This window comes from Elephantulus edwardii, unplaced genomic scaffold (assembly GCF_000299155.1).
Source record: "Elephantulus edwardii isolate Elephantulus edwardi_28Jun2011 unplaced genomic scaffold, EleEdw1.0 scaffold00042, whole genome shotgun sequence".
NCBI classification, from domain to species: Eukaryota; Metazoa; Chordata; class Mammalia; order Macroscelidea; family Macroscelididae; genus Elephantulus; species Elephantulus edwardii.
This window is the reverse complement of record NW_006399792.1, coordinates 3,256,594-3,284,421: the sequence shown is the minus strand read 5'-3', so window position 1 is coordinate 3,284,421 and position 27,828 is coordinate 3,256,594. Positions and strand designations below refer to the sequence as shown.

The following is a 27,828-nucleotide window of genomic DNA, read 5'->3' as shown; positions in this document are numbered from 1 at the left end:
CCACTGAAGCTCATGCTTCCTCATTATTTCTAAATTTATATACATTCTGAAAGTAATAAGCTTACTTAGAGTTCAACTCCACATTAAAAGAGTCTTTTGTGACAGGTAGATGGCACTGAAATATTTCTCAGATTCGGTCTGCCAAGGTGTCACATTAACTCCATCACAGCATGACGCATGCTGCAATAACAAGAGATCATAAGACTCAAAGAGGTAGTTTTTTGTGTGAGGACAGATGGAGGGAACAGCTGAGAGAAGGATTCAGCCAGTTTATTAACTCCGTGTGAGTAGGGAAATACTATATTTAAAGGAATTCATAGGAACATGTATTCTGAAAAACAGACTTTAAAGGATGGTGATTTTAGAATGTAAAACTCAAAACTCATTGATTTTGAATTGGAACTTGCTCATAGCTGACCTTTTAGGTTTTCAGATGCTGTAAATAACACAGGAGGAAATTGCTCATCTTTCTCTTAAGGAACAGTTGGTAGATTCAAACCACACACCTTTGAGTTGGCAATGCAACTCTCTTTCCAGTAGGCCGCCAGGGCTCCCTATCACTTAGTAATATTTTCATCTTTCCAGCTCTTGAAAACAAAAGGTCACCTGTACACAGGCAAGTGGCCAAATTGTTAATGGGAACTTGAGAAATATTTAGATTTGAAACTACATTAAAACTACAGAACGTTTTTGTGCTGTCACACAAAACTGCTAACATGTTGTGTATTTTGGGGTACTATTATTGATTGTTCTCTGTCACTCTGAAATGAGATATGTAGTTTAGGAGAATCTTGTTGCGGCTGACATAATATTTAGTTTTTATTTGATAGCTCCTTGCGTCCACCAACTGCTCAGTGGGAGAAGGATGGGCACTCTCCTGTGTGATTAAACTGCCTCTGTAAACCCACAGATGGTCAGCTATGGGTCAGTTCCGACTCGACAGTACACAACAACAACAAAATGCTAGAAAGCTTCTGTAGTACAGTGAATTAAGTAACGTAACCCCTTCAGCGACAGCCTTCAATTTTGTAATGTCTGTTACATTCTAACATCTTTGTCTGGCTCACAAACGCCATTCTGAAGACAGTTGTGTGTTGTGTTAATGACATAGGATTAGGGAAAGCTATATCTTGAATACCTGCTTAAGTATAAAATATGGCCCAGATCTCTAGTCTTCATTCTTTTAGGGGTAAATCTGAAATCCTATATCATGGATAGCTATTGGAGAGGTCAATCTCTTTTTATTCTGGATACAGTGGTTAACCTGGTCCAACTTCAGAGAACTCCATTCCTGTAGCTGCCTGACTTTTATTCACCAGCCTCTGCAACTATGTGGATTAACTGGAACCTGCCACCTTGCATACATCTACCTGTAGTCGCTTGTGGACAAGCCTGGTTCATGAATTTGGAATTTGCCAGCTTCCATGATCACATGAGCCAGTTCCCTGATAGTTTGTCAGTTTCGGGAAACTGTGTAGTGAATTTTGTTACCCAAAGACACAGACAGGAGTTACAGACCTGGGAGGAGAAGTGGTTAGAGATAATGGAGTGGTTGAGAAATTTAAAATAGTTGAACATTTAGGATATTTTTAACATCTGCCTCAGGAATCAGTTTTGTGCTGTTGGTTTTAGTTGCTATTGAGTACACTATTATTCATAACAAAACTCTATGAACAACAGATGCACTTTTTCCTATTCTGTGCCATTGTCATGATCTCCACCATGTTCAAGCTCAATGCTTCAGTCCCTACGTTTGTCCATCTCGTTAAAGATCTTTCTCCCTTTCACCTACTCTCCACCTTCCTCAGTATGATGTCCTTCTGCAAGGTTACCCGCCCCCGACTACATGTCAAAAAAATGTGAGATCAAGTTTTGCATTAATCCTTCTAGTGGAAATTATTGGTGCAGTTTCAGAGAAGTTTGTATGGATATCATTCTAATTATACAAACTCAGAAAATAAGACTTTCCTCAGAAACCTCAATGGATTTGCTTTATAAAATATCGGGAAATATCTAGTTGTGAGGTTTAGCTATGGATCAGTTCTGATTCAATAGTACTCAAGATCAATATGTTTTCCAAATTGAAACCCTAGTCAATAAGCATGATCTAGAGGATCTAATAAATAATAAAGAAATTATTAGTCTATTTACAGTTTTACTGTTGTTGTGTGTCAAATCAAAACCAACTCATAGCTGACCATTCATTAGGTTTTCAGAGGCTGATAATTCCATGATATGAGATTGCCTATCTTTTTTTCTGCAGAGCATCTGCTGTATTTGAACCAAGTACCATCAGTATTGCAACTCAGCTTCTTACCACTAGGCCACCAGAGCTCATTTGCAGAGTTGTTGTTATTGTTATGTGTCATCGAGTTGCTTGAGACTCATAGCAACCCTATGTACAAGAGCCCTGAATGCTGTTCTATCCTGTGCCAACCTCACTGTCTCAAACACACTCATTCCCACCACCCCAATCACAGAATTGATCCATCTCATCAAGGGTCTTCCTCTCCTGCACTGTCCCTCCATTCTCACAAACATCTATATGACATTATGGAGCAAACCAATGACACAACTCAAGACTCAAATTACAGCTGATTATGCAGTGTGTTTTCAGAAGCTGGAAATCACACAGGATGCTGTCCATCTTTTTTGCTGTGGGACAGCTGGTAGATTCAAATTGCTTGGCTTTGAATTGCAGTTAGCTCCTTTCCCACTAGACTATCAGAGCACCCTTAACAATAAAAATTACTAGTAAAATTCAAGGTCATACTCAAAGAATTAAGTAATAAGGATTCTTCTGTTTTTTAATGAAAGCAACAGAAACTCTTTATACACACAAAACAATAGAAACTAGCTTTATTGTTTTGGTGAAATAGACTTCTTCTCCTTAATAAAAATATTCAAAATGTTCCAAGAGTTTAAGATAATTCAAATGTTGCAGATGGTTTATTCAATCTTATAGGCCTTTTCTATAGCTTGAGAGCTGCTTTTAAATTTTACATAATAAACTTCACATGAAATTGGCTTTCTTCTCAGGTCCACTAAAGGTAAACAAAAATAATGCCAACTGACTCTTTTAAGCATATATTGCATGAGGGAAATCAGGAAACAAAAATAATAGCTTTTGAATTTCAGATTAGTTATTCAGAAACTGTCTTGAGGGCATGACCTAACCCTTTGACGTAATTCACCAAGGGGAAATGTCAGTTGTAAAGCTTTTAATCCCTTTTCCTCCCATTAGGAAAGATTTCAATAATACAGAGTTGTTTCGATTTAAGCCACTCAAAATTTCTCAGCTTACTAGTTGAATAGAAAGATTATAAAATATTTGAAGCGGAAATATATGCATATTTTATCCACACTTTATCTCTAAAATTTAAGTAATAACTAAGTGTTGTAATATTATAGTATATTGAATTATAGATTTGATCTACTCATTGTAGATCATTATTTTTTCTTGTTGTTGTTAGATACTGTTGTATTGAGTATAAATCATTGCGACCCTAGAAATAACAGACCTGAATGCTGTCTTATGCTGTTAGCATCTACATCATCTCTGACACACTTTCTATAGTCACTGCATTAATCCATTTCTTTGGATCTTCCTCTCTTTCAGGAACCTTCCATCTTTCCAAACATGATGTCCCTTTCCAATGAATAGCCTCTACTAGCAACATGTCCAAAGAATGAGAGATGAAGCTGTGCCATCTTTGCCTCCAAGGAGCACTCTGACTGCACTTTCCCCAATATCTATCTGTTTATTCTCTTTGTAGTCCATGGCGTATTCAGTACTGATCAATTCTTAAATATATACACATATCCTGGGCCTAGAATTATTGAATGTGTATATAATTGGATATATTAATAAGCAAGTCTACCATATTTTAGGGACTTATGGATTCAAATTAATTCTGAAGACGATAACTAGCTAAGCATGGTTAATAAGGTAGAGATAATACAAACAATGTGTTCATGAAGTTGGTTTAATAGTGAAGTTAAACATTGATAATCATAATAAAATAGTCATTTATTTGAATGTAACTGATTGCAGACCTAACATGAGAGCAGTCCTATTGATGTTGAAATTAATAGAAGTAGGTGCAGGAGCATGGAGACCATGATTAACTTGGTGAGAACTGTTTTTTATTTTATTATTTTATTTTTTTTTTACTATGAATATTGTAAACCGGCACAGTTCTCCTTTGTGAAGTTAATAGAAATCAGAAATGGCCATGCTAACAGTGATTATGCTCTTTAAACTCTTACTATGAAAAATGTACATAAGAATATTAGAAGAAAGAAATGGAAAAGAGTAAGAATAATCCCCTATTATTTCTGTTAACCACTTAAATTTTGGTTGAAGGGCCCAGATTTCTGGTAAATTTATTGAAAAATAATGTCTTTCTATTACTTAGTGTAATAACAAATATTTTTCCTATTCAATAATATTTTATGTATTTCCATTTTAAAAAACAAATCAGAAGATTGTTTTATAGTGACAGATAATTATTTTGGGTTTTTCCCCCAAAATCATTGCTAGAGAGAGAAGATTATAACTTGCTAAATATAAATCAAAGCAGATGGTGTCCATTTGCTTGACGATAAGCAGGTGTTCCTTGCAACTGAGTTACTGTCATTAACTATTAATTCAATATAAATCTACTAGGTCAATGAAAGTTCCTTTCATTTTATTAAATTTACTGCTGAACCTCTACAACCCCTATGAAAAAGGAACGCATACGTTAGATTTAATAATTTCTAGCATAAAATAGGTAGCTCATGGTTGCTGTAATGGTAAACACTGTGATACTGATGTGTCAAATGCAATAATGGTTACCCATGGTGGACAGTGTTTGGTAGAGCTCCCCGATTAAAACAAGCTTGGAAGCAGGAGTGGCATCCACTTCTGAAATAACTTGGCTCCAAAACAGCTTGCCTCCGGAAACTCTAAGAACTTGGAGAAATGATGAAAGCAATACAAGTGTTGAGGTCTTTCATTCATAGGGTTGCTATGAGTCATATACAATTCGATGGCACTTACAGCAACGACAACAACAGCATAAATAAATAAATGATAAACTCTTGACAAATAACAATGATAGTCTGACTTATAATCCACTCCTAGCCTAGTTTTGACTGCCAATACTGAGTTTGTCCAGTGATTCCTCCCCCCAAATGTAGTCGCTATGAGTCACAAGGGACTTGATGGCACATAACAACAACAGCAACTTCCCCTTTGTACCCCAGGAGTATTTCACACACTGTGGTTAAGTTTTTATCAGTTAAAAGACAGAAACCACAGCATAGCTCACTACATGACAAGGTTAAGAGATTGGATGTTTTGTAGTAGGTGCCCATCAGAAATAACTGTGCCAACAAGGAAATTCTTTCCAGGTGTAGAGGGTGTCTCTAGTGAGTAAGTCTCAACTCAAATCCTACAATTCTGTGATGGTCCCTGTTTGCAAAATAGGAAGCAAGCGCTTGTTATTTTTAACTCCCGTTTTTTGGTCACATTTCTTTTAATAACTGCAACACACATTAGTAATTCTCGTTTTCCAGTTGATGGCAGGGCTTTTATTGAAAATGGAGAATTAGAAAACCTATGAGAACGTCTTAAACCTTGTAAATCTGAGGTTTAGAAAGAAAGTGCAAAGTCAACGGTGAGAACCCCACCTACCTATATAATAACATGATATTAAAAAAAGAAAATAGATATTAGAAGGCATTGCAATCATTGGAGTTGCAAGATTCTCAATCTAAGGATGTTATACCATGAAAAACTTGCTGGAAAAGCCAGCTCTCTAATCACTTCCCATCCTGATCAAACTCTCACCCAGGCAGGCATTCAAACCTCTACCTATAACAAGTTCTGATAAACTGTTCCAAAAGGCTGCTGAGATTAAAAACTTTGCAAATGGACTAACAAGAAGCATCATGATAAATGGGGACAACATTGAGGTAGCCAAAGATTTCCTTTTATTTGGACCCACCACCAGTGCACACTGAAGCAGCAATCAGTAAATTAAGTGACATATTTCAATGGGCAAATCTCCTGCAGAAGTCCTCTTTAAAGTGCTTACAAGTAAAGATGTCACTTGAAAGACAAAGTTGCACACTATCCAGGTCATATTCTTTTTCAATTGTTTCATTTATGTATTAAAGCTGGACAACAACAACAACAAAAATGTAGTCAGTCTGATTCTTATGCAACCCATCTGGTGAGATCCATGTGTGAGGTCATCTTTTGTGTTTTTTAAAAAAGATATTTACAATGAATAAATCATTGTACATAAAAAAATTCAATTATTCTATTTTCCAGCCTCATTTCTGTCCTCAAACCCATACTTTCCAGCTACCATTCCTTCTTAACGGTTTCCTACTTGTGCATTCCAGTCACCAATTATCATAATGCATCTTGATTGCATGTTCTTTCAATTTCAGACTGCAATATTTGGTAAAAATTCTCAACTTCCTCCTCTTTGGTTCCAGATGTAGGAGCATATATTTGAACAATAGTTATGTTAACACGCCTTTCTTGTATTTGTACGGATATTATCCTATCACTCACTACATCGTATTTCAGGACAGAACTTGAAATTTACTTTTTTACTATGAATGCAACATCATTCTTCTTCTATTTTTTATTCCCAACATAGTTTACCATATGACTATCTGATTCAAAGTGGCCAAAGCTAGTCCATCTGATCTCACTAATGCCTAGTATGTCAATGTTCATGCATTCCATTTAATTATTAACAATTTTCAATTTTCTAACTTTCAAGGAACATGCATTCCAAGTTCCAAATATTAAACAATGTTTGTAATTGTTTTTTCTTCATTTCACTTGACTTCCTATCTGGGCTATATCACTATAGTACTATAATTTTTGCATTCCTTTAGTGTTTTTAGAGTTTTCAAAGGTCTTTTATTTAGGGAGTAGATGGCCCATCCTACTTACTTAATCACGGAGTTCCATCAAAACCTGCCCACTATGGGTAACTCTTATTGCATTTGACACACCAGTGGCACAACTTTCAGTATCACAGAAAATCCAAGTTTCCTCATTCAGCAAACTGACAGATAAATCCTATACCACTTAGGACCATGTTCCTCTCAAATACAGTTAACACCAGACCTGAGGGCCATAGGTATGATACAAAGGACCATCCACCAGGTCCTGATTGCTTAAACAAGAGGCTTCTAGCCCATAGCTGACTGTTAACAAAAATAAAAAAAGCCAATCAGCTTACACTTGACTGTTGACAAAATAAAAAACAAACAAAAAAAACAACCAAAAACCCCACCCAAAAATGTCCAACTGGGTTTACACCTGACTTTCGATTGAACATCCCAAGGACGGCCAAGAGAACAAATAGATATGTCTTGGAGAATGTGCATCCAGAGTGCTCCTTGGAGGCAAGAATTATGAGGCTTTGCCTCATATACTTTGGGCATATTGCTGGGAGGGCCTATTCCTTGGAGAAGGACATGATGCTGGGAAGGGTGGAGGATCAGTGATGGAGAGGACGATCCTCCACCAGGTTGATTGACACAGTGACTGAGCAAATGGCTCTTATGTAGGAGGAAGTGTAAGGATGGCACAGAATAGAATATGGTTCAGATCTTTTGTTCATAGGATTAATATGAGTTATACTCAACTCAGCAGCACCTAATAACAACAGCCTGACAAACAAAAAATATCAACCTGACTAGTTCTGTAAAACTCACATAAAAATAAAAAAAAGGTAATAAAAGAGGGATGGACAATAAATAAAGATGTTAAGAAAGAAAAGAAAATATATAATATCTGTATGTGTTAACATAATTTATCTTCTTAGGAAAGAAAGATTAGCATTAAACTGATCCAGGCTGTAGTCTTTGCAAGTACGTGCTATGCATCAGAGAGTTGGACAGTGAATAGGGATGATAGAAAGAGAATTGATGCCTTTGAGTTGTGGTGCTGGAGAAGAGTGTTGAATATACCATGGACTGCTAGGAGAACAAACAGGTTTGTCCTGGAGAGGGTTAAGCCAGAATGTTTCCTGGAGTCAAGGATTCTGAAGCTTCGTCTGACATACTTTGGGCATGTTGCAAGGAGAAACTGATCATTGGAGAGAGACATCATGTTTGGGAGAGTGGAGGGACGATGCAGGAGAGGAAGACCATTGATGGGATGGATTGATTCTGGGAGTGGTGTGGTGGGAATGAATGTGTTTGAGACGGTGAGGTTGGCACAGGATAGAACGGCATTTAGAGGTCTTGTACATATGGTCGCTATGAGTCGCAAACGACTTGATGGCACATAACCACAACAACAAAGAAGACAAAAAAGACATCAATTTTTGGAAAAGTAGGGGGCCAGCAAAGGAGAGGCAGATCCTCAATGAAATAGATTGACAGTAGTGACAGCAACAATGGCTTAAGTACCACACAGTGCTTGTTAGAATGGTCCAGGATCCAGCTGAGTTTCATTCTGTTATATAGAAGATCACAAGGACTAAAAGCCAAATCAATAGTACCTAACAACAAACACAGATTACTGAATCTTCTCAAGACCCTCTTGAGGTGTCAGTCATGGGTTTATTGTTCAAAATTGCTTTTCTAGCCATTGCCTTTCACTTCTACTCTATGATTACTGTGGTGTTGTGTGTCATCAAGCTGGAACCAAATCATAGCTAACTGTACAGTGGGTTTTCAAAGGCAGTAAGACACATGGGAAGAAAGTGCCTATTGTCCCACGGATCATTTAGCAGATTCAAACCATATGCCTTTGGGATTGTAGCACAGCTTCTTATTACTGGGCACCAGATCTCCCTTATTGGGTTATTGCTGTCATGTGTCATTGAATCACCCTCAACTCATAATGACCCTACGCACAATAACCCTAAACTCTGCTCTATCTTGAGCCAGTCTCACTGTCTCTGACATATCTACCTACATTAATTACCCCAGTTACTGTGTCAATCTATCATATCCAGGGTTTTCCTCTCTTGTGCTGTCCTTCCATGCCTCTAACCATGATATTCTTCTCTAAGGACTAGTCCTTCCCAGTCATGTGCCTGAAAAATGTGAAATGAAGCTTCAAAATCCTTGCTCCAAGGAGAAATTTTAGTTTCTCCCTCTCCAGGACAGACCTGTTTATTGTCTTGACAGTCCATGGAATGTTTGCTGTTGTTCTCCAGCACCACAACTCAAAGATATCAGTTCTTCTCATGTCCTCCTTGATTATTGTCCACCTCTCTGATGCATAGCAAGTAATTGGGAAGACTGTGGCCTGGGCCAGGAATATCTTAGTCTCCAGATTGATATCATTGCTCTTCACTCCTTTTAAGATGTCCCTGACAGCATCTTTCCCCAGGGGAATTTGTCTTTTGATTTCTTGACTGCTTATGCCTAGAGTGTTGATTGTGGAGCTCAACAAGCTGAAATTGTTAACAACCTCAATCTCTTCTTTTCCTATCATAGTGCTGCCAATTGACCTAATGGTGAGGATCTTTGTCTTCTTGATATTGAGCTTTAATACATAATTAAGACTTCAGTCTTTGACTTTCTGCAGCAAATGCTTCAGGTGCTCCTCAGTTTCTACAAGCATGATTGTGCCATCTGCATAATATAGATTGTTAACAAGTCCTCCTCCAACCCCGACACTACATTCCTCCTCATAAAGTTCAGCATCCTGAGTGATTTTTTAAAAATAGATTGCAAAGATATGAAGATAGGCTGTATCCCTGACTTACTCCTTTCGTAATTTTGAACCATGTAGTATTTCCTTGCTCTGTTCTGACCACTACTTCCTAGTCCATTTTAAGTTTTGAATGAGTGCAATAAAATGTTCTAAGATTCTCATTCTTCTCAAGGTGAGCCACAATTTGGTGTGACCTCCACAATCAAACACCTTTGCAAAGTCAATGCAACACAGATAGTACTCTTACTTTCTTCTGGTACTCTTACTTTCTACCAAGGTCCATTTGACATTGGCAATAATGTTTCTAACATCATGGATTCTTCTAAACTTGGCATGTATTTCTGATATTTCTATGTGTATGTACTGTCTCAATTGATTTTGGGTTATTTTTAGCAAGATACTGTTTGTGTGTGATATCTAAGATATTGTTTGATAATTTCCACAATATCTGGCTCCATTTTTTTGGAATGGAAATAAATATGGATCTCTTCCAATCAATTGGCCAGGTAGTTGTTTGTCCTCCAGATTTTTTTTGCACAATTTAGTGATTTTTTACCCTTCTACCATAGGAATGGGAACTAGAGTGTGTATAAATGAATCATTATGGGATTAGCCTGTTTTCTCATCCAACAAGTTTAACAGTGAAGCAGAAAATCTCACTACTAGAAATAAAGAAGAAGCAGAGAATGCAGAACACATTCCTTGGAGGAAGTTAATCAGGATCTGCATGACTACAGAAGCAGCCTCAGTGACAAACCAGAGGGTGACATGAGATAATGTTGAGCTGGGAGTGCTGCCACATAGAGGCAGAGCCAAAGTCATTTGCCCAAACTTGTTGGAGGAATGAGGGGACTTTGTATCACTGACTTTCAAGCCATGAAGTTGAAGGTCAAAGAGCCTGAAAGCATGCTTGTAAAATTGACTAAGTTATTCTATCCTATATCCAACCCAAAGTGTAATGAGTTAACTTCCCAAATAAACCCCTTAATTATGAATATAGTTTTGTGATATCTGTGTGACAATTGTTACAGATTTAAGACCCAGCAGGAGAGCAGCAGGATTGATGTTGAAATTAGTAAATGTAGAGACCATGTATAACTTTATGGGAATTGGTTAACTATGAATATTGTTAATGGGGATAGTTCCCTCTTGTGGAATTAATAGAGGCCTGAAGCTGCCATCAGCATTTGCTTACACTCTTTTTTCACATCATTTACTAGCTCTGGTGACCTGAGTTCCACCACTAATCCAAAAGGGTAATGCCTTTCTGGCAGTTCAAATCCACCCGTGTCCCTGAGGAAGAAAGACCAATCACCTCTCGTGTAATTTACAGACTTGAAAACCCAGTGGAAGGCAGCTATGAATCAGTTTTGAGTTGGCAACAGTGAGATTTTGAGTTTTCATAGACATAGTGCCGCGATATGGATGAATAAGCTTCTAGTACTTTCATTCAAACCTCATGAAAGCTCACTTAAAAAATGACTTCAGTATATACAATGCAGAAAATATTCACATTTAATTGAAAATCCAATAGGGAAAATACTTTTGCCATCACTTTCAGTTTTATTTAGTATTTGTGTTTTTATGACTAGACATCTTAAGATACTTGTGGAAATAAACTAGGTGTTAGGGCTAATGGTTACTCATTTTTACCCTGCGAGGTCTCTGTACAACTCTTTTATCCTCGGAAGAATTATCCTCTCTGTGTAAGTGTGCCTGATTCCCTGATTGTTTTACTGAGACAGGGATTGCAGGGTTGTGACTAAGCAAAGCATGATTATATGGAGCATCAGGCCTGTACCTGTTTATCCACAGATGCAGTCCTGACTATTTCCTTGTCTTCTCTGTGTATCAGTAAACTGATGCAAGCAAGCACACTTGTTTGTCATTTAGTTTAGGGCAGGGCTGAGCCAACAGGAGGGAGGAACTACTATAAAACAGAGGTGGGAAGTAATGAAAACAAGGATATTTTGTTCTGTACTTTTCTACAGAAGTTGTATCTTCTTCATACCTTTCATTCTAACCTACACTTGAGAGGCTCATTTTTTACTATTCAACCTTGGCTCCAGGATACCATCTCCTTATTCTAGAGTTGGCTTACTATCCCTACTAAATAGTGTTTCTAATCTCTGAACTGATCTAAACTTATCTCTTACTCACTTCTTCTTACCAACTGTAAATTTGGTGTACTGTATTGCCTTACCTGTTGCTGTCATCTGCACATATGCTATTGATATTTCAAATACCATCAGAGTCACCCATGGTGAACAAAATTCACAGAGATTCCAGACTAAGATAGACTAGGAAGTTGTCCTAGTCAACTAATTCTGAAATAATGAGACTTGAAGATCCTGTACATAGTAGCAAAATATTGTCTAATATACTTCCGGAAGATTGCAAGGTACTCCAAGTAGACTGGAGAAGATCTTCCTTCTTAAAGTAGTTGTTGTTGTTGTTATGTGCCATCGAGTTGCTTGCAACTCATAGTGACCCTATGTACAACAGCCCTAAACTCTGTTCTGTCCTGTACCAATCTCACTGCCTCCAACACCCCCATCCCAATTACCCCAGTCATCGAATCAGTCCACCTCCTAGAGGTCCTTCCTTTCCTGTGCCTGCCTTCCACCCTCTCAAGCATGATGTTCTTCTCCAAGGACCAGTCCCTCCTTACAACATGACCAAAGTATGTCAGATGAATCCTCAGAATTCTTGCCTCCAAGGAGCCGCCCAGTTTAACCCTCTCCAGGATGAATCTGTTTGTTTTCTTAGCAGTCCATGGTATCCTCAATACTCTTCTCCAACATCAAAGCTCAAAGACACCAATTCTCCTTTTATCCTCCCTAGTCATTGTCCAACTCTCTGATGCATAACAAGTGATTGCAAAAACCATGTCCTGTATCAAATGCACCTTAGTCTCCAGAGTGACATCATTGCTCTTCAGTACCCTGGAGAGGTCCCTAACAGCAGACTTTCCCATCGCAATACATCTTTTAGTTTCCTGGCTGCTGGTGCCAAGAATGTTGATTGTGGAGCCAAGCAGACTAAATCTGTGAACAATCTCAATCTCTTCACCATCCATCCTGATACTGCCAATTGGTCCAGAGGTGAGAATCTTTATTTTCTTGACATTGAGCCTCAATCCATATTGAAGGTTACAGTCCTTGACCCTCTGCAGCAAGTGATTCAGGTCCTCTTCAGTTTCAGCAAGCAGGGTTGTGTCATCTGCATAATGTAGATTGTTGATAGTAATAGATCTTCCACCAATCCTGATGTCGCATTTCTCCTCATAGAGCCCAGCCTCCTGGATGATCTGTTCTGCGTAAAGGTTGAAAAGGTATGGAGACAGGACAATCCATGGGAACCAAAATATAACTTTGAGTCTATCCCACCTGAATTTCAGAATCATCTCAAAAACAGGTTTGGGGCCTTGAACACAAATGAACGAACACCAGATGAGTTGTGGGAGGATATCAAGGGTATCATCCAAGAAGTGTGCAGACGTTCATTACAAAGACATAGGAGGAAGAAAAGACCAAAATAGACATAAGAAGAAACTCTGATTATTGCACTGGAGCACAGAGAAGCCAAAGCACAAGGACGAATTCAAGATACTAAAGAGCTGAACAGAAGATTTCAAAAGGCAGCGCAGGATGACAAAGTAAAATATTACAATGAAATGTGCAAGGAGCTGGAGTCAGAAAATCAAAAGGGCCGAACTCACTCAACATTTCTTAAGCTCAAGGAACTGAAGAACAATTTCAAACCTTGAGTTGCTATAATCAAGGATGCTTTTGGCAGAATATTAAATGATCCAGGAAGTATTCAAAGAAGATGGAAAGAATATACTGAGTCACCGTATCAAAAGGAATTGGCAGACACAGAAGAATTTAATGAAACAACATATGAGCCAGAGCCTATGGTGATGAAGGAAGAAGTTGAAGCTGGTATACCAATTGAAGATGGTATACCAATTGACAATCTCAAAATAGAGTCTACCTTAATGATATGGATGGGATAAAGCTGTTCCCAAGGAAGAAATTTAACTTGCTGATATGGCATAACTCAAGATGTGGAGAAATAATAGTAAATACCCATTAATGGTCAGAATGTAAAATATATAAAGTATAAACCTAGGAAAACTGGAAATTACAAAAAATCAAAGAGTGCATAAATATCAATATCCTAAGCATGCTTCTGGAGAAGAGTATTGAAGATATCATTGACTGCTAGGAGAACAAACAGGTTTTTCTGGGAGAGGGAGAAACCAGGCTGCTCCTTAGAGGCAAGGATTCTGAAGCTTCATCTGACATACTTTGGACATGTTACAAGAAGGAACCAGTCCTTGGAGAGGGACATCATGCTTGGAAGGGTGGACAGACAGCACAAAAAAGGAAGAGCCTTGATGAGGTGGACTGACTCAGTGACTAGGGTAGCATGAGTAGATCTGTCAGAGAAGATAAGGTTGGCTCAGCATAGAGCCAAGTTCAAAGTTGTTGTACATAGGGTCTCTATGAGTCACAGACAACTCAAAGGCACGCAACAACAACAACAAAGCATTAGTGAACTCAATTGAACCGGTATTAGAAGACAATCATAAGGTCTACTATGCTTGGAACAGCAAATTGAAAGAGGATGGTGTCATGTTTTGTTTCTCATATCCAAGTCTAAACAAAGTTTGAGGAGAATGAGAAACAAAATACAATCTTACCTTTTTCTTATCTAAATGTAGAGATCACCTTAATAAAACACTTACTGAACATGTACTGAATACTAACTGATGAAGATGAGTTGTGGGATAAAATAAAAAATCAAGCTAAAAGCAAAATGACATTAAAATACAGGAAAGAATGCCCAAAATGTATGTCAGAAGAGACCTGGGTACTAATAATAGAAGACAGAGAGCTAAAATGAAAACAAGAGACAATGAAATAAGAGATTTAAAGAGAAGATTTCAAAAGGGCTTGAAAGTCCATGATTATTGTTATAATGCAATAAGTAAAGACATGAAGTTGTAAAACAAAAGAAGAAAAAAAAATGTTCAGCATTTCTCAAGATGAAAAACAGAAATAAAATGTCCATTTTTGTGTTGGAATACTAAAGAATTCTTTGGGCAAATATTGAATGACACAAGAAGCAACAAAAGAAAAGGAAAGGAATACATGAAATAAGTGTACCAAAAAGAATTAGCTGACACTAAATCATTTCAAGAAGTAGCATGTAATCAAGGTAATGAATGAAAGAAGATGTTCAAGCTGCCCTGAAGGCATTGGGGGGATTTGACTAGATTACAATTGAGGTGTTTCAACATACTGGTGCAACCTTGGCTGTACTCACCTAATGAACAACTGTTCTGAACCCTGTCCTATGTGCCATCCTTACAATCCCTAACATACTTAAGCTCTTTGCTGCAGTCACTGTGTGCCAATCCATCTCATTAAGGGTCTTCCTCTCTTATACTGACCTCCTACCTTTCCAAGAATGATGTCCCTCTCCAAGGAATAGCCTCTCCTAGCAATATGCCTAAAACATATGAGAACAAGCTCCACCAGTCTTGCCTTCAAGGAGCACTCTGGCTGCACTTTCACCAAGATATATCTGTTTGTTCTTTTACCAGTCCCTGGAATATTCAGCACTCTTTTCCAATGTCACAATTCAAAGGCATCAATTCTTCTCCTGTCATTCTTGTTCATTGTCCAACTCTCAGATGCACAACAAATGATTGAAAAGACCATGCCCTGAATGAGGAGTACTTTAGTCAGGACCACCTTAGTCTTCAAACTGATATCACTGCTCCTAGTAGTTTGGAGTGGCTCTTGTTAGGGGACTTGCTCAGTGAAATATATCTTCTGATTTCCTGAATGCTAGTACCAAGGTTGTTCATTGTAGATCTAATTAAAATTAAATAATTGACAATTTCAATTTTTTTATCTAAGAGAACTGGAGGAAGACTCATCAACCTGCATTCTGCAGATGACACAATCTTGCTCATAAAAACGGAGGGTGACTTTAGGTGTTTGAGGGAAAATATCAAGTATTGCAGCCTTTAATATGGATTGCATGTCAACATCAAGGTAACAAATATTCTCACCACTAGGCCAATAGGCAGTATCATGATAGAAGGAGAAACGATTGAGAGTGTTAATAATTTCATCTGCTCAGATACACAATCAACACCCTTGGCACCAGCAATCAGGAAATCAAAACATCAGCTGCATTGGGGAAAACATGCTGTCAAGGATCTCGCTAGAAGGTTGAAAAGCAATGATGTCAATTTAGATCTAAGGTGTACTTGATCTAGGCCATAGTCTTTGTAATTGTTTGCTATGTATCTTAGAGCTGGACACTGACAAAGTACGACCAAAGATATACCAGAAAAAAAAAGATATACTGATGCCTTTGAGTGGTGGTGATGGAGAAGAGTACTGAATGTACCATGGATTATCAATAGAACAAATAAGTCTGTCCTGGAGAGGGAGAACTCGGGTTGCTACTCAGAGCTAAGGATTTTGAAGCTCCATGTCACATATTTTGGGCACATTGCCAAGGGAGGGGAAGAACATAATGTTTGAAAGTGTGGAGGGTCAGCACAGAAGAGGAAGAACCTGAATGAGGTGCATTGACACAGTGACTGTGGCAACAGAGGCATGTGTATCAGAGATAGTGAGGTTGGCTCAAGATAGGGCAAAGTTCACAGACATTGTTCACAGTGTCCCTATCAGTTATAATCGACTTGACGGCACATAACAACAACATAATAATGTTGAATCATGATAGGGAGCTCTGGCGACCTAGTGGAAAGACACAGTGTAGCAAATCCAAAGGCATATGGTTCAAATCTACCAGCTGCTCTGCACAAGAAAGATGGTCAACCTCCTCCTGTGTGATTTACTACCTCTGAAAATCTGCTGGAGGGTAAGCTATGAATCAGGTCTGATTCAATGGTGCGTAACAACAACAAACAGCACCGTGATATTGCTGATAAGTCCCTTTACCATACCTACACGATGTGCTGAACAAATAACCCATATATGAAGAAGAATCAGGATGGAGGAACATTTAATATTCTGTGACACACAGATGATAAGACATTGCAGAAAATGAGCAAGACTTGAACCACTTATTAGTAAAGCTCAAAAGCTATAGTCTTCACTATGGCTTACACTTCAACATAACAAAAACAGCGATCCTCACAACTGGACCAATATACAACGTCATGATAAGCAGAACTTAGCTAACCTATTATTTAATTTTTGAATATTTCATTTTGTTTGGATCCACAATCAACACGCAAGAAATCAAACAATATGTTTCATTGGGGAAAATATTTTGTCAAGGACTTTTTAAAAAATATTAAAGACCAAGGGTACCAGTTTAAACACTAAGGCTTGCTTGATCCAAATAATATTACTTTTTATTGATTCATGTGCATGTGAAAGATGGAGAGTGAAGAAAGAAGAATCAGTGCCTCTCACTTGGGATGCTAGTGAGGAATATGGAATATCTCATGTACTGTCAAAAGTAAAAACAAATTCATTTTGGAAGAAGTACAGCGAGAGTTCTCTTTAAAAGCAAAGTTGGTGGTGAGACTTCCTGGGCATGTTATTAGGAGGGACCAGTACCTAGAGAAAGACAAGTCTTGAGAAAAATAGAAGGCCAGTGAAAAATAAAGACTGGCAGTGAAATAGACTGACATGGTGACTGCTACAATGTGCTCAGAGACTGTGAGAAGAATGCAGGATTGGGCAGTTTTGTTATATATTGGATAGCTGTGATTTAGAGCTGAGTCTTCAGCATAAAACAACAATAACAGCAGAGACTTCACAACACAGACTTCTCCATTATAATCTGACAGTATACATATCTCAAGCACTATTTAAATACTATTCAGTGTTTTTCTAATAAAATCTCTGATTTTGATCACTTCTCTCTCCTAACTACCCAGCTAGTCTATCTTACCTATCCTATTTGTCCACATTTCTGGGTCAGCACCATTTCTGGAGTGCTCAAGCCAAAAAAAGTCCGGGGTCCATTCTCAATCTTTTTGATCCTCATGCCTAGCCCCTGCCTACACTTCTCATCAAGAATGTTGGTCCTATGAATCTTTACTGCTCTTATTGTGTTTATGTGCTGCTGAGTAGAACCTACACCTAATCATTCCAGTAGAATTTCAGAGGCTATAAATCACACGTGAGGAGATTGCCCATCCTTCTCCTGAGGATCAGCTAGTAGCTTCAAACTTCCTGCCTTTGGATTGGCAGTGCAACTCCTTTTGGATTGGCAGTGCAACTCATTTCCATTAGGCCATCAAAGCTCTCTTTACTATTGATATACAAAATTGGTATTTAAAGCCATAGAAAAAAGAATTTGAGCTGTAAAAAGAATCTAAACTATAGCAAAAGCAAACTCTACAAAATTTCTGAGCCCTTATTTAATATTTACTACAATAAATTTTCATATATAATCTGCATTGGAGTTTATATATTTATGTCATAAGAATTTATTAGTAATATTTCCTGCATGGTTGGTCACCCATTCCATATGTTCCTTTTGATTATTCCCAGTAGGTTACAATGATAGACAAATATTCTGAAAATAATAATTATATATTAATAATGTCCAAAAGTCATGAAATCTATCATTACCTTACAATAAAAGTTTAGTATACATAAGCAGGTTAGTGTGTTCTATAAATTCTTGCTCTGTAAACAAAACCAAAATAATCTCTAAAGTAATAAAATAACAATCATCTTAATCAAGCATGTAAGATCTTATTAGTTACTTTATGTTATAAGCTAACACTACATAGGTAAGACTGTACTGGACTTATATTTTTCAAGTGTTTGTTTTAATTGAACTGCAGCACTAATGAATATAAGTGTTATTGTTTTCCATGCTACACTCTCAATGGGAATCTCAAGATCAGGGTGAGTAACTCAGGAACTGTGTAGGTAGATTAAATGCCCACTCAGCCATGTCCCAATTCCCAAATTAATCATGATTTATGTAAGAAATAAAGCAAGCTCAGCACTAGTCATGCTTCCTCTAATTACTCTCCATCCAAACTGGCTGAATTCATCACCAATTTTCCTTTGGTCTAATAAAAAGAACATCAAATGTAGGAATAAACTATTTCTAATGCTCCTGTTTGGAAGCAGGAGTGGCATCCACTTTCTAAATAACATATCTCTGCAAACTCTATGAACTTTGATAAATGACAATAGTTACAGAAAGGCTTCAGGCTTTTTGTTCATAGGGTCACTAACAACAATAAAACAACACCTCTGTTTCATCCATCTAACAGCTATTACCTCCAAGCCTCTCTGATCTTGCATTCTTTCTGTTAATGTTGACTCAGTTGCCAGCTGGAAAGAAAATCCTGGGCTGCAAGTCACCCTTTCCCTGTATTCTCAAGAGCTCAGGGCTTGGCCACTAGAAAACAGACAGTTTAAGTGCTAGCTACCTGACTGGAAGCAAAGACATTTGACTGTGAGAAGAATGGGAATCCCAGAACACTTAATTGTGCTTATGCGAAACCTATACTCGGGCCAGGAGGCAGTTGTCAGAACAGAGCAAGGAAACACTGCATGGTTCAAAATTGGGGAGGGTGTGCATCAAGGATATGTCCTATCTCTGTATCTTTTCAATTTATATGCAGAACATATAATCTGGGAGGCTGGGCTCTATGAGGGGAAGTGTGGTATCAGGATTGGAAGTAGACTCATCAACAATCTGCATTACGCAAATGACACAATCCTGCTTGCTGAAACTGAGGAGGACCTGAAGTGCTTGCTGCAGAAAGTCAAGGACTGCAGCCTTTACTATGGATTGAAGCTTAACATCAAGAAAACAAAGATTGTCACTGCTGGGCCAATTGGCAGCATCATGATGGATGATGAAGAGACTGAGATTGTTGACAGCTTCAGTTTGCTCAGCTCTGCAATCAACACTCTTGGTACCAGCAGCCAGGAAATTAAAAATATGAATTGTATTGGGAAAGTCTGCTGTCAGAGACCTCTCCAAAGTGCTGAAGAGTAATGCACCTGATACACCTGATGCACCTGATACAGGCCATGGTCTTTGCAATTACTTGCTGTGCATCAGAGAACTGGTCAATGACCAGGGATAATAGAGGGAGAGTTCATGCCCTTGAGTTTTTGTGCTGAAGAAGAGAATTGAATATAGAATGGACTGCTTGGAGAACAAACAAGTTTGTCCTGGAGAGGGTGTAGCCAGGCTGCTTCTTGGAGGCAAGGCTTCTGAAGCTCTGTCTGACATACTTTGGACATGCTGCAAGGCAGAATCAGTCCTCGGAGAGAGACGTCATGCTTGGGAGGATGGAGAGACAGTGCAGGAGAGGAAGGCCCTCTATGAGATGGATTGATTCAGTCACTGGAATAATGGAGATAGGCGTATTGGAAACAGTAAGATTGGCAAGGGATAGAGCAGGGTTTAGGGCTATTGTACATTGGGTTGTTATGAGTCACAGGTGACTTGATAGCACTTAACAACAACCTGATTGGCCTAGGCTGCACTTTTCCACCCAGATTCCAGGGGAGAGTTGGAAGCCTGAGGACCACCTCTCCAGTGTTCTGAGGCATCTTGAGATTGACTATTCAGCATAATGGTGTTTCTAATGCATCAATGCTGCCCATGAAACCCATCCCCCAAGACCAGTTGTACATCGGAGGATGGCTCTAACATCAGGCCTCGATCCTTAATTTTTAGCAAGAATAAAAAAAAAATAAAGCTGTTTATTCACTGACTCCCTATGTTTTTAACTGGATTTTTCTGATGTTTTATCTTCATGTGTCGTTCTCAGGCTTGGAAAATGGGTACATCTCAGTCTCTCTTTGTCTATCTTTGCCTATTTCTCTTCACATTTCTCTCTTCCATTTCTTGATACTTCTGTTTGTTTGGTTTTTAGAAATGTGCATGGGTTTGCCTTGTGAGAAATCCTTGTCAGCCCTGCCAGAAGGTATACTGCTCCTTCTTACCTTTACCACGGGTCCATAAAGAAAGGTCACATGACTACCAAAGTAATAATACTTTACATCTTCACATGCAAAAACAAAACACTAATTGTAAAGGTTTACCAAGCATAATTGATTGGTGCTTCTAAAACATTCTCCTTCTAGTGTTAAGTTCTATAGATATTAAAAACCAAATGTCAAAGTCATTGCTGTGAGGTCAGAATTGACTAATAGCCAACCCTCCAGTAGGTTTCCAAATTTTTAATCACATGAGAGGCAATTACATATCTTTCTCTCATGGAAAGAATCTTCTGGTATATCTCATGGGTATGTTGTTGTTGTTGTTAAGTGGCGTTAAGTTGCAGGTGACTCATAGCGACCCTATGAACGAAGTCCTGGACACTTCCTGTATAACTTTTGTCCCTTCTCCAGGTTCACAGGGTTTCCAGAGGCAAGCTACTGTGGAAGTGCATGCCACTCCTGCTTCTAAGCTTGTTTTAATCAGGGAGCTTCACCAAACACTGTCCACCATGGGTAACAGTATTTGGCTTCACAGCAACCACAAGTTACCTCTGTACAGCAAGTGGACATACCAGGGTTACACGACCTTTAGTGCATTTAAAGAAAACAAAAAAACAAAAAAAACCAAAAAACAAGCAAACAAACCAAAAAACGCCCACCAAACTTTTAATGCCACTAGGATCAAAATTCCAACCTATTCATACAACATGTCAGGACTAAAATATCTTCACCCTTCTATATACAATGATTTTAACCAAGATGTCCTAAGTGCTCTCTTTTCCTAGACATGTAGGCTATTTTATAAAATCCTTCTCCTAAAAGTAACATTTTCTGTGTTCTTGTTATCTCTGCCTGCACATGACCATTTTAAAGTACTTGAGAAAGATGCTCCAGACATTTTAATTAACTTGAAATTTTATTTTTATCTTTCAAATGTACTTTTCATACAACACTAAGATAAATTCTAGAACCTCACTCCTTAATATGGTATTAAAGATTCTAAGCAAGTGTCTTTTTTATAGACAATATAATTACAAGTGAATTACAAATGTACACTTTATGATTCCTATTAAACTCTGGCCATAATCCATTAAATACAGATTACATATATTAAATTAGATGTGAGGAAAAACAACACAACATGGTTTCAACTAAGAAAATAAATGAGAAACAACAACTTCAAATAATTGGTCTAAAATTTTATCAATGAACTTAAAATAATTTCTTTAATCAGAGAAAATGCTTTACATTCATACGCATGTGCATCAGTACTACATTCTACTCTGGGAGAGACTCTATATTTCCATTGTATAGTATGTATAAGCTTCACGAACATTGAAATCTAAGTGATAAAAGTTTAATTTTAGGAATTTTATTTTTAAGAATCAAAGTGACTAAGAATGAATTGTTAGCAAATAAAAATGTCAACATTGTAAAATCTCTTTAAGAGAGCAGCTCTTAAGATAAATGTCATCAAGGACATTACATTTCAGCTCTGACACTTAGGAGATTCGTGTATGACCGAAGTTTCTTTATCTAATATTTTCAATCAATATTTCCTTAAGGATTGGGTTGTATTATTAAAGGTAGCTGGTTGAATATCATGCATGTAAAGTTCAGTTTGACCAGACTTTTACTATCATCTTCCAACTCTAACTTCACTAGCTGAAAAAATTAATAAGAAATTATATAAACTTTATGCTAACATCTCTGACATGGGCAAACACACGATCTCCAATTCACTTGAGAAACGCAAACTGATACAAAGCTTCCTTGAGCGTAAATATACTTGGGACAGAGAAGAGTGTTAAGAAGAGAAAACAAAAAGTGTTTCCAATAATAGATATTAAATTCTAACAGTTTCTCTTAGCATTATGTAAAAGAGAATAAAATAATTTAGTAGAATTATTCTAATAATTTTAGGAGCTTTTGATGTTTCTAGGAGAAAGGAACATTGTTTACAAATAACATTTTTTAAAAGTATTGAAAGAGAATTCCCATTGGAAAGGCTATACAATAGACACAGACACCACCACCACAGTTTGCCCTGCATGAGACAAGGATATATGAAAGATTAGAAAGAATTATTGAAAAACAGGAAAACAACAACAAAAAACCTGTTATGCTCCTGGTTGTTGAGTACTGTAGAATGGGAACTGACCCATAGCTGACCCTCTGGCAAGTTTTCAAAGGCAGCTTAGTAGCACAGGAAGAGATTTCCCATCCTTCTCCTGCAGAGCAGCTGGTGGCCTCAAACTGTGAGCCTTCTGGATTGCACCACAGCTTCTTGCCACTAGGCTAGGCCACCAGCGCTCATCCCTATTTAAAACGTGGAGATACATCTAATTGTGGTAGATTCAGCCTGAAACAATGCACTTAATAAAATATCAATTTATTTCACCTCTACTTCATGAAAGGTTTCACAAGGTCACCAGTGACCTGCTAAATGCTCTCTAGTTATGAATGGCAACTTTCTTATGAAGGAAAGAGATAAAGTAAGTTACTTTTCTGTCAAAAGGTTCACCTCAGGAGAGGCTGAGCATTAAAAAACAAAACTAAACAAAACAGTGACATTCCTATTAACAATATAAAAATAATGATAATAAAAGAATGTGTTTCAGAAATGTTTGTGGTTATTGGACTGTGCATACTCCCTCCTAGAAATGCGTGGAAAAGAAAAGCACTCAGAATAATGTTGTTATTGTTTTTAGGTGCCATCTAGTCTCCTGTGACTCACTGTAACTTTATGAACATGATCAATGATCCCCTCCCATGCTCAAGGCCATCTTTGCAATCAATGTGTCAATCTAATTTAACATACAAGCTGATGGAAAGTGCTTTTAAAGGGCCAGGCAATAATTTTGAATTTTTGAGTTTGAGTTGTCTTGAGCACCCAAGTTCCAAGATTTGTCTGTGGAAGTGAAATAAAAAATAAACATAAGCCTTACCGCTTCCACTTCAGCAGGGTCATACCAGACATTGATGTACGGATGCTGTAAGGCATCGTCCACGGATATTCTTTTTGCTGGATCTATCACTAACATCTTTGACAACAAATCCCTGGCTTGGCTGGCTGAAACAACAGATGAAAAAAAAGTATTAGTAAAATTTGGATTTGTGCAAACATTATTTTGGGGATAAAAGGAAGGTCAAAAAGAATGTTTCTTGTACAAAATATAAGGTGAAATATGAAATACTACATGTTTTGGAAAAGGAAATTCTGTCTGTATGTTTGTGGTTTAAGCTTCAGGTTTCATTTGGGATTCTTTAAAGTTTATGGTGCTTTGAGTATATAACACTTATCAATCTAAATAAAATTCAGTGTAATGTCTTTGGGTAATCTGTATGAACATAAAACAGAAAAAGAGCATAAAAAATGCAAATAAATGCATAATGCTCAAGAAATGCATGATTAAGTGTTTAGAATATTACGAATTTTTGTAGTTTTATCTTTTCATTGATACAACGGCATTAACAAAATCTGAGTAATCAAGTTTACTTTGTAGTTATATAGCCCCAATACTTTTATACACAGAAAAAACCAAAATTTGAAGAGGACTTTCAATTATTGAATTTCACTTTAATATCTCAGTAATAATCAGGCATTTTTAAATCAATGAGGTATTATTTTTGATGAATTAAGTTAGCTAATGACTGAAGCCAATTCGATGTTACCCTTGTTGCTACTTTAATAAATCCTCTAATATGGACACTGTTATAATTATTAATTTTATTGTTGTAGGCAACAGTGGTTGCAAAATCTTATTGTGATAATAAGTGAGTTTATTTCAAAATGATAACAGATACTTCTTGAATTTAACCTCTAAAAATTATATCATTTTATATAAATGTAACTTTTAACTGTTAAATAAGAAATAGTATTCAAACAGATTTTTAAAGTTAAGTGATGAAAATACTCAATTCTTTTCCAGATTCATGGCAAAGTTTTAAATTAAGGTAAAACCTAAATAAATTTCTTAAATTAGAAAAAGTAATTATGTTTCAACACATGGAAATGTGCTAATTTTCAGATTATTAAAATATGGACTAACAATGAAAAATTTGTAAATTGCCTAAAATATAAATTAGGAAAGAACTATCATCCTCATCATTTAGAAACAATTACTTTGTTGTAAATCTATTTTCTTCTAGTCTTATTTATGCTTTCCCCCCTTGTTTTAAGAATGCACTATATACAAAACAATCAGTTCATATTGAACTAAAACTACAGACATCCCAGGATCAAAAAGCATTTTAAAATGTTCTTTTAAGCAATTATCCAATACAGACAATATTAAACTAACTATTGAAGAAATGTTGATCTCAGTGAAACAGGGAATCAGCAGATTACAACAAAATACACACAATATAAAAATTAACAGCATTTCCCTTTCTAGTACGGGCCAGGAAAGTTTATAAGGCATTATTAGGAGGAGCTAAGAATCCCTGACACTGTGCTTCAGGCTGGGGGAACTCGATCAGGGTCCCCAAATGCTGTGTGGAAGGCAGCTGGTTACCCAAACTCCAGACTGGGGGATCACAGACTATACACTGACTGAGGTTTAGCTCATCAATAACTTAGCATCCACCTTAATAACGCATTTTAATATAATTTTGATCATCTCTCATTCTCTCACTTCCATTGAGTCACAGCCAGTATATAAAGCTAACTTTCTGGAGGCTTTTCTGAGGCTATTAATCACAGAGGAGGAGACTACCTCCCTTTCTCCCTCTGAGCAAGTGGGGGATTAGAACCGTCTATCTTTAGGATGACTGTGCAACTCCTTACTTATTAGACCACCAGGATTCATCTCTTCAAAATTTTCATATGCTCTGTGATAAATTTTCTTGCATTGTTACCTTTTTATTAATTTAGTATCAGTGTTTTGCTCTTTCTAGAAATTATTAGTTTAATTAGTTTGAAAAGCTTTTTTGATTTCTATTGTCATTTTTCTTAAAAACTGAATTCTAGAAATTTGAGACCTGCCACTTCCAAATGGCAACTGTGAAGCTCACAAGAATAATGAAAATACAGAAATAATAATTATTAATATTTTTCCACTTAGTCTTTATTATTGCCGATCATCAATATCCCCAGAAAGATCAATTCATTTTCTTGGTTGTAAAACCTGTTTAATTTGTAAATAACTTTATGCCAAGAATCAAGCACTCCTCTTCCCATAGATTCTTCCCTCATACCCAGTCTTAGGTTCTTCTTTTAGAAAAGGTGAAGGAAGGATCTTCACCAAAAAAAGAAAACATTTATATGAACACTTAAAACTACAATAAAATCAGAACTGAAAAACAATAATTCTGTCTGCTGGGAATAAAAAGGAGAAGGAAAAAGTTCTATGGTTTATCTTTCATTCGTCTTTTTAGACTTTCTAATGTCCTTTGCTCAGAATTAGTCTTATTGCCCACTTATATTGAAACTTCCAACCACATGGTTTTGTCTTCATCATTGCTGTTGATGCTCTTACACATTACCTCCAAATTTTCTCATGCTTGAGCTATATTATGGTGGCAAACAGTGTCAACAAATTTTTATATATCAATAATTTTTTGAGAATAAAATAACTACTAAAGGAAAGGGAGAAATTTTAAAAAATAATAAAAAGGAAAGGGAGAAATAATTTAAAAGGTTTCTGCTCCATTACTGATAATATTATAGATAATAATCCTGTAATTCGATGTAGAAAGATTTTAGAAAACAATTTTATTGCTGTTATATGTATAATTATTCTGGTATTCTTTACTTTCAGTCAGGATCCATCTGATCTCAGCAATGGTATCCCTAGTGCCACAGCCTCTTCTAAAACCTATACGAACTTCTGGCAATTCCCTATCTATGTACTGTTTCAGCCATTTTTGAATGATCTTCAGCAGTATTTTTCTTGAATGTGCTATCAATGATATTGTACAATAACTTCCACATTCACCTGGATCACCCTTCTTGGGAATAGGAACAAATATGGACCTCTTCCAATCTGTTAGCCAGATGGTCATCCTCCAGATTTCCTGACATAGATTGGTGAGTGCATCCAAGGCTTCATCTCTTATTTGAAATAAATCAGTTGATATCCCTTCAACTGCTGGGGCCTTATTTTTTTGCCAATGCCTTTAATGCAGCTTTCACCTCCTCTTTCATTACCATTGGCTACTGTTCATGATGTACTTCCTGAAATTTTTCAGTGTCAATCAATTCTTTCTGATACAGTGATTCTGTGTATTCCCTCCATCTTCTTTTGATGCTTTCTGGGTCATTCAATATATTGCCCATAGCATCTATCAACATTGTGACATGAGGCTCAAGTTTGTTTTTCAGTGCTTTATTGACTATGCAAATGCATTTGACTGTGTGCATCATGACAAGTTGTGGCTGAACACTGAGAAAAATGGGAATCTAAAAGCACTTGATTATGCTCATGAGGAACCTATGCCTGGAGCAGGAGGCTGCTGTGTGAACAGAGCAGTGCAGCACTGCATGGTTTGGAATTGGGAAGAGAGTGTGTCAGGGATGTATTCTATCTCCAAACCTGTTTCATTTATACGCTGAGCAAATTTTCTGAGAAGATGGACTCTATGAAGAGGAATGTGGTATCAGGATTGGAGGAAGACTAATCAATTAGGCAGATGACACAACCTCACTTGCTGAAAGTGAGGAGGGCTTGAAGCACTTGTTGCAGAAGATCAAGGAATTGAGCCTTCTGTGTGGATTGTGTCTTAATATCAAGAAAACATAGATTCTTACCACTGGACCAATAGATAGTGTCATGATGGATGGAGAGAAGATTGAAACTGTCAACAGCTTCATCTTGTTTGGATCCACAGTTAACACCCTTGGTATGAGAAGTCAGGAAGTGAGGAGACTCACTGCACTTGGGAAATCTGCAGTTGGGGAACTTTACAAATTATTGAGGAGCAGTGATGTCAGTTTGAGGACTAATGTACATTTGATTAAAGCCATGGCCTTTCTGATTGTTGTTGTTGTTGTTGTTATGTGCCGATGAGTCGTTTCTGACTCGTAGCGACCCTATGCACAACAGCCCTAAACCCTGCTCTATCCTGCGCCAACAGCACCGCCTCTGACACACCCATCCCGATTACCCCAGTCACTGAATCAATCCATCTCATAGAGGGTCTTCCCCT

The 27,828-nt window shown here is 37.3% G+C and overlaps 1 protein-coding gene across 6 annotated transcripts in view; it reads right to left on the bottom strand.

Annotated features, from left to right (window-relative positions):
- The window catches only part of MAPK10 (mitogen-activated protein kinase 10), a 487,811-nt gene that overhangs the window by 62,430 nt on the left and 397,553 nt on the right, over window positions 1-27,828 (bottom strand). For all 6 annotated transcript variants that reach the window (XM_006885244.1, XM_006885247.1, XM_006885246.1 and 3 more), the window contains one exon: window positions 23,628-23,752. In XM_006885244.1, the coding sequence (XP_006885306.1) occupies window positions 23,628-23,752 (125 nt within the window). The remainder of the gene's footprint in view (window positions 1-23,627; window positions 23,753-27,828) is intronic.